Below are 12,190 nucleotides of genomic sequence, written 5' to 3'. Positions count from 1 at the left end.
TCCGTCACATTCCACTCATTGTATTGCTGGTTAAATGAAACGTGAGCAAAGCTACTGTATGAATCATTACATGGSCTAGACAGTAATGTATAATGCTTTATAGCGTCCTTTATAATGCATTATAATACACTAATAATGTTTTGTTACCAACTGACCCTTGAGTTTCCAGGGACAGACACAAACAGGGATCCTGGGTCACGTTCATTAGGGCACTTAACGGAAAAGGTTATGCAATGAAAAACGTTAATGAGCGTGTCTTATTAGACAAGTCGGACAAGTGGGCGGCAGGTAGCCTTGTGGTTAGAGCCAGTAACCGAAAGGTTGCTAGATCGAATCCCCGAGCTGATAAGGTAAAATCTGTCGTTCTGCCCCTGAACAAGGCAGTTCCTCGGTAGGCTTTCATTGTAAATAAGAATTTGTTCTTAACTGACTTGCCTAGTTAAATATATATATAATTGTAAAGTCCAGATAGTCTCACCCTCATTTCAGTACTTCCCCCCCTATTCATACCTAATGACACGACCCTCAGGATCTATGCTGTAACAGATCCATTACATTAACATTACAAACAGTGTTCTCCGCCTTATATTTAGTCATGTAGACCCAACACAGGGGTGACCTGAAACGTAAATGCAGGTAAGTAGATGTATTTTCAACATCGATCTATAGGTGGTGCTACTAACAGGCTCCTACAACGCTTGGCTGAAATGGCACTCTTACAGATTTGTTCAGTACAAAAAAATGTGTTCCAATTTTCACGCTTACCCTATATATATAATTTAGAGCTTCTCAACTGGCCTAATAATTCAATAGAGGAAGTGCATTTTGAACAGATGTGGAGGTCTTCATTGACCAGAGAGAGGACCCTTACAAAAAGATTGCCGTTAGAGTGCAGTATAACTGCAGTATGCTGAAATACTGTGTCCAAAATAACCTTTTTTTTTTTTTACTACAGTTCACTGATCATTATCTGCATTATGCATCCAAAATACCACAGTTGACTGCAGTTACTGCACTTTTACTGCAGTTTAAAGACGGCAACCTTTTTTTGTAAGGGGAGGAGTAACTAACGTTACAAAGAACTGTGAAACAGACACATAACAGTGTTACCAAGTTGTAAGCAGAGCCATATATATTATAACATACATTTCAACAGGGCTCTGGTTCTAATGATCTGTTATGTAAGGGAAATCAACCAGAGGCTATGCGTTCTATGGAAAATAATGAACGATGTGGGAGGTGTTCCAGCTGACCTTCCACTTTTCCAGAGTATGCATAGAGCCCCAAGTTGATTATCCTTTTATACCAGGGCTATAATTGAACACATTTGCTGCTAGAAATGTGTTAATTTGCCAGTAGAAATGTGTTTAACATCCACTGAAGTAGCAAGTTTACTAGACAGCGACAGTGGTTGCCTTGGTAACCAAACAAACAACATGCTAGTTTAGCTAACCAAACCTTCAGTCCTAGCTCGCCATTATGAAAATAAAATTCAAACATGCCAATAATGTTTTCAATTGAACTTTTGCTTTCAAAAGCAGCTCAAACATATATGTAAGAACAACTATAGCCTTTCTACCGTGCAAATATACCGTGAGTTATACGGAAATAATGCACGCTCTAGAATGCCCTTCAAGCCAATCAGAAAACATATTCAACAATGTTATGGTATAACATCATAATAATACCTTTTTTATCCCTGAACTAAACATCAGCAAGACCGTCCACCTTCCTGTGGTTTTGTCATGGGGCACAGTAAGTTTCACAGCACCCCACCCCTATTCCTCTGTCATTTGTAAAGGGCGGGGGTTTGTCTCCATCTTTGAACCCCAGCAGCTTCCTGTGGGGCGGTCATCAGACGTTATTCAATGGCTCCAGGGAAGCGCTGTAACACTGTTCTAGAAGATCCAACCAGCCAATGAGCAAGCAGATGGAGGACCAAAGCAGCCAACGAGAGAGCAGCAATGAGACCAAGTCTGTAATTTTTTTCTTGTTTCTTCTTTTTCCGTTTCCCCAAATGACTTGTCGCTAATGAACGTCAATGATGATTTGAGCAAATAAGTTATTAATAATTGTCATAAGTGTAGATGTTATATATCTCTAATACATCTATATTATCAGTCACATACTGCTTGGTTGTGGTCCTCTCAGGACTCTGTCATCATTCCTACAGCTATCTCTCTGTCTCTCTCCGGAGTAATAATACAAAGTAAGAGAAGGAACCATTTAAGGTGTTTGTCTGCATCCCAAATGGCACCTGTTCCCTATGTTTTCCACTATTGTTGACCAGGGCACATAGGGAATAGGCTGTCATTTGGGATGTAGATGTTGTGTCACTACGATACGAGGCATTGGCTCATACAGGGTCATCAGGTGCTGTTGATCCCAGGTCTGAACACCTGGTAGTCATACTAGGAGAGGAGGTAAACACCCTCCTGTCATGGAGAAGACCCCTTCAATCCTTCTTTCACTGCCTCTCTCCATCGTCACTGCTCCCTGTGAGACAAGAGAAGAGGATTCGTTAGCGCAGATGTGACATTTTCCCTTTTCACACTATCTGTCGACCTAACCTGTACTGTGCTGCTCTTTCTTTTGACAGTACATTGTCCACTCCAGCAGCTATGGTGGAGCATAACCACACCAGCTCAGTACAGCTAGCTGGGCTCAGTATTGTGAACAAGGCACTACGTCAACCCAGTACAGCTAGCTGGGTAGTATTGTGAACAAGGCACTACGTAACCAGCCATACAGTAGGCTGGGAACAGTATTGTGAACAGGCACTACGTACAGCTAATCAGCTAGTCTCAGTATAACAAGCACTACGTAACCAGTCAACCCAGTACAGCTAGGCTGGGCAGTATTGTGAACAGGACACTAGTGACTACTACAGTACTACAGTACCAGGGGAGTGTTAACAGGACACTAGTGACTACTACAGTACTACAGTACAGGGAGGTTAACAGGACACTAGTGACTACTACAGTACCAGGGTGTGTTCACCAGGACTGACCTCCAGAGTTCATGTCTGGATTGGGGACGTGTGTGATGAGGAAGCGGGAGCGGGACACGCTGAAACGGGAGAACTGTGATGCTGCTGTTACTGCTACCGGCTTGTCCTCGGGAGGCTTGGCAGCAGGGACCGGGATGGGATCGGAGACCGGTGGCTCAGCTGTAGACGGGCTGGACAACGGGCTGGTCATCAATGGGATGTCATCCTCCCACTCAAACCCACCACCTGAATATGCGCGCACACACAACACACACACACGACACACACACACACACACACACACACCACACACACAGAGGAGAGGGGGTTAGAACTGATACAGTATACCTGATATAGCTTGTGGATTCCCTCAGGGATCCATTCTTAACCCTCTTGGTCTCGTACTGTTCTTGTATCCCTCAGGGATCCATTCTTAACCTCTTGGTCTCGTACTGTTCTTGTATCCCTAGGGATCCATTTAACCCTCTTGGTCTCGTACTGTTCTTGTATCCCTCAGGGACCCATTGTTAACCCTGTTGGCTCTTACTGTTCTTGTATCCCTCAGGGATCCATTCTTAACACTCTTGGTCTCTAACTGTTCTTATAACTGAAAGTATTTTTCACTCTTACCGTCTTCTGACATGTTGCAATCAGAGTCCTCTGAGGCGTGTGGTGCCCTGTCCGGGGGTGGAGGTGGTGGCCCATGGTGGGGTGGTGGTGGTGGTCGGTTGGGGGTTCTCCCCGCCCGAGGCCTGGCCGCTGGACTCTGCTCCTGGGGGAAACGTGAAGTCAGCCAGCTCTCCTGTGGGGCTCTCCTGGAGGTGAAAGAGAAATCAGTCAGAAAGTCTCAAATACATCTACCAGTACAGAAAACAATAATTCAACTGGTCCAACTTTAAACACCACTTTTATGTTGTGTGACTGCTTATAAATGATTTGTGATGCATCTATGCAGTGGTTATAAAGACTATGAATGCTCTATAATGCCTGGTGCCTTTTTAAAATCCAGAATGAAGTATTGCCATTGGTTGACCATAGTGATGTCACTATGCTTGCAGAGTGACTGACCTGGTCGAACAGGAAGACGGTGACGTCATCAAAGAAGGACACGGCTTTCTTCTTCCTGTCTAGCTTGTCACAGAAGGACTGTGTGAGGAGCGTAGGCATCTTGAGGAGGCTGCGGAGGTTTCTGGCCCCACTACTATCGCTCACCACCACCGGCACCCCCATCACCTATCAAGTCAAGTGAGTCAGTCACAACACACTTCACACCAGTGTGTCTTAATCCTGGTCCTGGGACCCAAAGTGGAGCACATTGTAGTTTTTACCCTAGCATTAACACACCTGATTCCACTATTCATGATGAGTTGATGAGTTGAATTAACTGTGTTAGTACTTGGCCAGAAACACATAATGTTCCTCAGGTTGGGAAACACTGCTTTCATGATTAAAGCTCCAATCTACAGGGCGAAACGCCCACCTCTGTTTCACAGGAGGCTGCTGAGGGGAGGCGGCTCATAATATGTCTGAAACCGAGCAAATGGATGGACCAAACATGGAATCATGTGTTTGATGTATTTGATACTATTCCACTTATTTGCTCCAGCCATTACCACGAGCCTGTCCTCCAAATAAGTGACACCAGACTCCTGTGGCCGGTTTGTGATACTACAACAAAAATACATGACTTCATGTCGACATCATGCACATCATTGCATGCCAGATAGAACGCAGAGTATATACTACCATTCTGTTTTACCACGACGCTGGATGCTCATTTCCTCTGAACTAAAACGATAAGAAATGCGCCTGGGGTGACCAGTGGCGCTGCTGCTCCTATTGCGGACTCAGGTTTAAAATAGAATAAAATCATGTAGGAAAATGGGGAACGTGAATATAACCAATATATAACCAACCTCCCCTCACTGTCCTCCTCGCTCAGCTCCTCCTGAGGTTGTAGCTCCGCAGCTCCCCTCTGACTCACTGTCGTCTGACTCCTCCCCCTCTGTTAGAGGAGCTCGCCTCTCCACCTCCCGACACAGCTCCTGGAGTGAGGGGGAGCAGGAGAGGAGCGATGGAGATGAGGTGAGGAAGCCAACAGGACCGTTCTGGTGTCTGCTGTAGCCAGCCTTCTCCTCTTCGTTCTCCTCCTCTAACTCCTCATACTCCTCCTCTTCTCCTCCTCTCTCTCCATTCTCTCCATCCTCGTCGACCTGATTAAACTCTGGCATGTCCTCCTCAGTAGATCCCTGCTCTCCCTCCCCGTCCTCCTCCTTCTCTTTCATCACCTCCTCTCTGTAGTCTATGGTAGAGTCGGAGCCCAGGGACTGGATGGGGGAGTAGTCATCGTCTGAGGCCCTGTGATGGTTCTCCTGGTCAGGGTGTCTGGCTGAAGCCTCCTGCACTGTGGAGGAACCCTCAGACACCATGGTGGAGCTGCACCCAGATGCCGGCTCCTCGCCGCTGTGCTCAGACTCCAGGCCTACAGCATCGTCAGGGGCGGACTCTTTGGCCAGCAGCCCCCCATCTGAGGGGGGAAGGGGCCAGCATGGAGAGGCGCGGGCCGGGGTCCGAGGAGGGAGAGGAACCTGTGGTAGTGTCAAACACCACCACTCCATTTGTATTTGTGTTTGTGTTTCCTGTCAGGTCTGTCAGGTCACGGTAACCGTCCTCTCTCTCCATCTGTGGTTGGAGGTCATCTCTCCTCGCCGACCTTATCCTCTGTTTCGAGGCTGTGTGCCCCACAAAGCCTTCTTATCTCCTGGACTGGAGAAGAAGTTACTCCCTTCATCCTGGGGACCCTCTCATTCTCCGCGTCGTAGTCAGAGAAGTAGGCAGAGTCCATTAACGGATTCTTGTCACTTAGTCCCTTTAGCTGCAGCTCAGTGCAGCCAGAGGAGGAAGAGGTACACAGAGTGACCCCAACCCCATCACCCAGGTCCACTTGCTGAAGGACCATCTGGTCCGACCTCGCCCAGGCTACCCCACCGCGGGCCAGGTGGCTCCCACTGAGGACTGGGTGTTGTTGCTCGTTTCCTTCGCAGTCCAATAGGAACTCCCCATTCCCACCTCCCTCCTTTAGGATGAACTCTGGGCTTTCATTGTTCTCTGTGTCGTAGCCACTGTCCAGGGACTTGGGGAGGAGAGATGAGGAGGTGAAAGAAGAGGAGGTGAAAGAGGAGGAGAGGGAGGAGAGGGATGGAGAAAGACGTCATCAAGGCTGAAGGCCTCACAGGGGCTGCAGTGGTAACCGACAACGACAGCGACAGCATGTTCAGGGTGTCCACGGAGTCGGGGGTTCCCACCGGGTTCTGCAGGGAGCCGTGGGGGTGGTGGCGGGGCTTAGATCGTCTCCGACCTCGTCAGCATAGTCCAGGGAGTAGTCGGCCAAAATTCCAGAAGTGATATCTGTTATGTCATCGTCCTCATCGTCGTAACTACAGTTGCTGATGTCCACTAGGCTGATGCTGGAATGACCGGCCATCTCCAACCCTCTGTCCACCCTCTGCTAGCCTCAACACAGGACCCGACCGGCTCCAGCAGTACCCTTCAGGGTGGGCCAACCCCATCCCCAGCCTCCTCTCCCCCACACCACCAGACATCACCTCCGCTGGACCTCTAATGTCTTTAACATGTGAAGGTATCTCCCAAACATTACCCCCCTGTTTCTCTGTCAGGACTGCCTTAGTGCTGAGGCCTGTGCGATTGTCAAGCTCCATGTATGTGGACGGGGATTGGATATAGCCTGGTTCTYGGATCATCTTGGGATCAGAGAATTGCCTCTCTCCTGTAATCAGAGATGGGTTTTTACTGTGTCCCTCTACAGACACCGTAGTTGTAGTTTTGGTGGTGGGGACGCTGTCCTTTACACTACCTTTGAGGTTAACACACTTGACAGCAACAGAAGAGCTGGAGAGAGAGTCAACAGCATCACCTCTTAGATGATCTAGGGTAGAGTGGTCTGAGAGACACACAGGTTTATCTCTAGCTCCGTGACACAGGTGACTATATGTAGTAGCACTACTGCCCTCACTGGGTCTGCTAGAGGAAGAGAGGACAGCGCTCTCTCCCCCTGTGGCCTCCATATAGCTGAAGGCTCTGGAGCTGTGCTGCTGGCACATGTTGCTACTGTTACACGAGCCTGTTACAGTAGAGGAGTGTGTRGTGGTGTTGGTGTAATGGAGGTCCAGACAGCTGTCCTGTGATTGGCCCGTCTGCCTAAGGTCAAAAGTCATGCTGTTGTTATTGGCRGAGTGGTTGGAGGTCCAGTTGGTGGCTTCTTTCTCAGAGAAGAGATCACCATCGTCGATGTCCCGAGTGTCACTTTCTCCTCTCCTCCTGCCCCCCACCAAAAGTCCCCCGTCCCCTGTCTCCACGTCGATGCTAATATGGTTAGCCATGGGTAGAGTCTTTCTGAGGGGACCCATCATGTCATAGTAGCCTTCACTAACCGTCCTCCTGGCTGTGGTGGTGAAGCCTTGGCTAGCCTCGAGGTAGGGGTCACAGTGTCCCAGACTAGGGCTACTCAGGCACTGGGAGTGGGAGGACCCCACCCCCAGAGGGGTTTCCAGCCTCCCCATTGGATGATGCAGGTTCAGCTGGGACATTATGGGCGTGTCCTCTGGTGATTGGCAACACGTCTCTCGAATGGGCGACTGTTCACAGTAGAAAGCCTGTCTCTGATTGGGTGAGAAGTACTGGTGGGACCGCCCCAGCTCCACGGGACTGGCTGTGCTGGCTGTCTGTCTCAGGAGAGGCTCCATGGTCAGGGACACGGCCGGGCTATTGTCAGAGTCATAGGTACTGTGTTTACCCCCACTGCTGTCGCCTGCTGCTGCTGACCAGTAGGCACTGGGCTGGGACTGGGACTGGGACTGGGGCTGTGGGGTTCTGCTCCCTGAGGAGAGGCTGCCATCCTCAGCCGCCAACCCGGGGCTGTAGTCAACCACACTATCATCCAGGTTGATATTACACCCCACCGGCTCCTCAATACGGATGTAGTACTCACTGCCGACGGAAGGGCTGTGAGCGCTCAACACCGGCACCACCCCGACCCCCGACCCCGACCCCGATCCGGAGTGGTCGGACTCGTAGTAGGATGGGGAGACCCCCAGAGCAAGCCCTCCACCCCCTCCGTCCCCTTTACAGCTGCCCGAGGTGGAGGTGTTCCCGACGGGGTAGTATACGTCCTGGTAGTGAGGGTTGCCCTGGCCCAGAGGCCCGCTGGTYGATGAGGAACAGTATGGCTGCTCAGCTCTCGCCTGCTCCCACTTGTACTCAAAGTTGAGCCCACCATAGCTGGTCTCTGTCACGGTCAGGATGTCGTCACCGCTGTCGGAGTGGAAGCTGTCCTGGGAGAAGTGTTCTAGGAGGGGGAAGGAGTTGCGGGAGGTGGAAACAAGTTTTGATAAGTCTAACAGTAATAAACCGTCTGATATGAGTCTACAGTAATAAACCAGTCTTGGTGAATCTACAGTAATAAACCAGTCTTGGTGAATCTACAGTAATAAACCAGTTCTGGTGAGTCTACAGTAATAAACCAGTCTTGGTGAGTCTACAGGTATAAACCAGTCTTTGATGAGCTCTACAGTATAAACCAGTCTTGGTGAGTCTACAGTAATAAACCAGTCTTGGATGAGTCTACAGTAATAAACCAGTTCTTGTGATCTACAGTAAATAAACCAGTTCTTGAGAGTCTACAGTAATAAACCAAGTCTTGGTGAAGTCTACAGTGATATAACCAGTCTTGGTGAGTCTACAGTAATAAACCAGTCTTGATGAGTTCTACAGTAATAAACAGTCTTGGTGATCTACAGTATAAAACCAGTCTGGATGAGTCTACAGTAATAAACCGAGTCCTTGGTGAATTACAGTAATTAAATCCAGTCTTGGTGAATCTACAGTAATAAACCAGTCTTGGTGAATCTACAGTAATAAACCAGTTCTGATGAGTCTACAGTAAATAAACCAGTCTTGGTGAGTCTACAGTAATAAACCAGTCTTGGTGAATCTACAGTAAATAAACCAGTCTTGGTGAATCTACAGTAATAACCCAGTCTTGGTGAGTCTACAGTAATAAACCAGTCTGGATGAGTCTACAGTATATAACCAGTCTTGATGATCTACAGTAATAAACCAGTCTTGTGAGTCTACAGTAATACCAGTCTTGGTGAATCTACAGTAATAAACCAGTCTTGGTGAATTTACAGTAATAAACCAGTCTTGGTGATCCTACAGTAATAAACCAGTCTTGATGAGTCTACAGTAAATAACCAGTCTTGGTGAATCTACAGTAATAAACCAGTCTTGGTGAGTCTAACGTAATAAACCAGTCTTGATGAGTCTACAGTAATAAACCAGTCTTGATAGATCTACAGTAATAAACCAAGTCTTGGTGAATCTACAGTAATAAACCAGTCTTGGTGAGTCTACAGTAATAAACCGTCTTGGTGAATCTACAGTAATAAACCAGTCTTGGTGAATCTACAGTAATAAACCAGGCTGATGAGTCTACAGTAATAAACCAGTCTGGATGAGTCTACAGTAATAAACCAGTCTTGGTGATCTACAGTAATTCCAGTCTTGATGAGTCTACAGTATTAACCAGGCTTGATGATCTACAGTAATAAACCAGTCTGGTGATTTACAGTAATAAACCAGTCTTGGTGAATCTACAGTAATAAACCAGTCTTGGTTATATTGTAATTTTATTATGTATTTTCTACATACTGAATAGGGGGTGGGGCAGAAGAATAGTTTCCATTGTAACAGACAGACGATAAAGTAGTATTTCAATCAAATGATTCTGCTTTATTCTACTCTGTAGGATGACTACTTTGTGACTCCAGACCAGATTCTGGGTGCCGCTGCGTTGGATCGCCCCAGAGCTCATAGACGAGGTGCATGGTAACATACTAGTGGTGGACCAGACTAAGGACAGCAACGTCTGGTGAGCAGGGGGAAGGGGTCAGGGGTCAGGGTGTAGGTTATGAATGGTGTCAGCAACCAATACACTATGGTTGAACTCAGCCCCTACGGTGTTATTTGTTAAGGTCAACGATACAGCTCTTCAACCAAACTAGCTGGTCCCGTCTGTTTGTGGTGTTATTGACACAGCTCTTCACCAACCTAGCCTGGTCCCAGTCTGTTTGTGGGTGTTTGATACAGCTCTTCAACCAAACCTAGCCTGGTCCAGTCTGTTTTGTGTGTTATCGATACAGCTCTTCAACCAAACCTAGCCTGGTCCCAGTCTGTTTGTGGTGTTATCGATACAGCTCTTCAACCAAACCTAGCCTGGTCCCAGTCTGTTTTGTGGTGTTATCGATACAGCTCTTCAACCAACCTGCCTGGTCCCAGTCTGTTTGTGGTGTTATCGATACGCTCTTCAACCAAACCTAGCCTGGTCCCAGTCTGTTTGTGGTGTTATTGATACAGCTCTTCACAAACCTAGCCTGGTCCTAGTCTGTTGTTGGTGTTATTGATACAGCTCTTCAACCAAACCTAGCCTGGTCCCAGTCTGTTTGTGGTGTTATCGATACAGCTCTTCAACCAAACCTAGCCTGGTCCAGATCAGTTTGTGCTCTTCTCCAACTCTATAGCTCATTGTCAATCCAGATGTGACATGACAATGAGTGACAAGGAGTTGTCATGGCAAGCACAAACACTGGGACTAAATAAAGGCTAATCAAACCTGCTACATCAAATCAAACCTCTATTGAATAGGGCTTGGTGTTTTCCCTGCCTAAGAGAAACTCTGGGATCTGGTGTCCAGAGTTTTTCTAGTTAGGCCACATGGTCAGCTATGTAATTTCTCATCTGAAAAACGTTACTTCATGGGTTTGTCTCTGTCTAGGTCTCTGGGAGTGACTATCTGAAGACATTACTTCATGGGTCTGTCTCTGTTCTAGGTCTCTGGGAGTGACTATCTGGGAGTTGTTTGAGTTGGGGAACCAGCCGTACAGACACTACACTGACAGACAGGTCCTGACCTACGCTGTGAAGGAACAGCAGCTCAAACTAACCAGGCCCCGGCTCAAAGTACCCTGGCTGAGCGCTGGTGAGTAACACATACACAGACAACACACACACACGCATGCACTCATACACACACATGCATGAATGCACTAATGCGCACACAACACACACACGCACAAGTGTACAAACGCAGGCGCACATGGGCGCCTACGCAGGATACACCACTCTTGTCTACCATCGACTATCTTCGTCAGCTTACGCTAATGTCACATGGTTGTAATCAATACCTTTTAACCTGGCTATGAGCTTCTCATTTTGTCAGCACCATATAATACATATTTCTGGCATCTCACACATACAGTACACAACACCTATGTATTCATCTTCTCTGGATCTGGCAAATAGTGTTTTTTTATCAAGCATGTTACTCATTTAAAACAACCTGAGTATTTAATGCTGACACACCACAGACACACACCTTCCTATATGCTGACCAATTTTCCAATCACAGTTTCTGTATCTGGCTTGTATATATTTCTCGTCAGATGTTAAGACTGGCGGCCAGAAACAGCTGACGAAGGACTTCCTCATCATATTGCTGTTTCCTAAATCAATTCCATGGTGCTGCCTCATTTCAGTGTGATACAAGCAATTTTTCATAATAAATGGACTATTGATGAACCTCCAGAATTACGGAGTAACACTTCTTCATCCCTTCCCCAACCCTCTGCTCCTGCCTCCCTCCTCCTCCTCCCTCCTCCTCCCTCCCTCCCTCCTCCCCTCCGCTGGCGCTCCCTCTGTCTCTCTTCTCTCTACCTCGTCCCTCCCTCCTCCTCTGTCTGTCTCTCCCTCCCCTCCCTCTGGCCTCCCTTTCTCCCTCTTTCTCTCCCTCCCCACATCCCTCCCTCTCTCCTCCCTCCCTCCCTCTCTCTGTCACCCCCCCCCCCCACCCGGTATGAAGTGATGCAGTTCTGCTGGCTGCAGCCAGAGCAGAGACCCAACAGTGAGGAGGTACACCTCCTCCTCACCTACCTGTGTGCCAAGAGGGCCAGTTCAGTCCAGGAGGACTTTGAACAGCGCTGGAACTCCCTGAGACCAACCTGACTGGCAGCACCACCCACAGCCACACGCCCCAGCCCCTCCACCACTAGCCCAGACAACTGTCCCTGCCCAGCCCGACCATCTATCCCTGGAGACGTGGAGTTGGAGCCGGCCTCCACCTCCCTG

General features: G+C 48.1%; 2 protein-coding genes across 2 annotated transcripts; both read right to left on the bottom strand.

Moving 5' to 3' along the window:
* Positions 1-2,127: 2,127 nt before the first annotated feature.
* On the bottom strand, positions 2,128-8,391 carry LOC112077248 (serine/threonine-protein kinase LMTK1; the record flags this gene model as incomplete). The annotated part of the gene is given in 7 exon segments (XM_024143800.2): positions 2,128-2,496; positions 3,011-3,235; positions 3,620-3,719; positions 3,721-3,804; positions 4,058-4,222; positions 5,772-6,111; positions 6,428-8,391. Coding segments are annotated over 7 exon segments (2,907 nt in total), but the record flags the coding sequence as incomplete, so codon positions are not given.
* Positions 4,842-5,705, bottom strand: LOC139026315 (uncharacterized). Its single transcript, XM_070441623.1, has one exon. It carries the CDS (start codon positions 5,605-5,607, stop codon positions 4,912-4,914), a length of 696 nt encoding a protein of 231 aa, XP_070297724.1. The 5' UTR covers positions 5,608-5,705; the 3' UTR covers positions 4,842-4,911.
* Positions 8,392-12,190: the final 3,799 nt, after the last annotated feature.

The sequence above is a fragment of the Salvelinus sp. IW2-2015 genome, unplaced genomic scaffold (genome assembly GCF_002910315.2).
Source record: "Salvelinus sp. IW2-2015 unplaced genomic scaffold, ASM291031v2 Un_scaffold4405, whole genome shotgun sequence".
Taxonomy (NCBI): Eukaryota; Metazoa; Chordata; class Actinopteri; order Salmoniformes; family Salmonidae; genus Salvelinus; species Salvelinus sp. IW2-2015.
The sequence above is the reverse complement of the archived record's forward strand: the minus strand, read 5'-3'. Positions and strand labels throughout refer to the sequence as shown.

Coding starts and splice junctions, on each gene's coding strand:
- LOC139026315 (XM_070441623.1), bottom strand. CDS start 5,607: ATGGAGTGGTGGTGTTTGACACTACCACAGGTTCCTCTCCCTCCTCGG.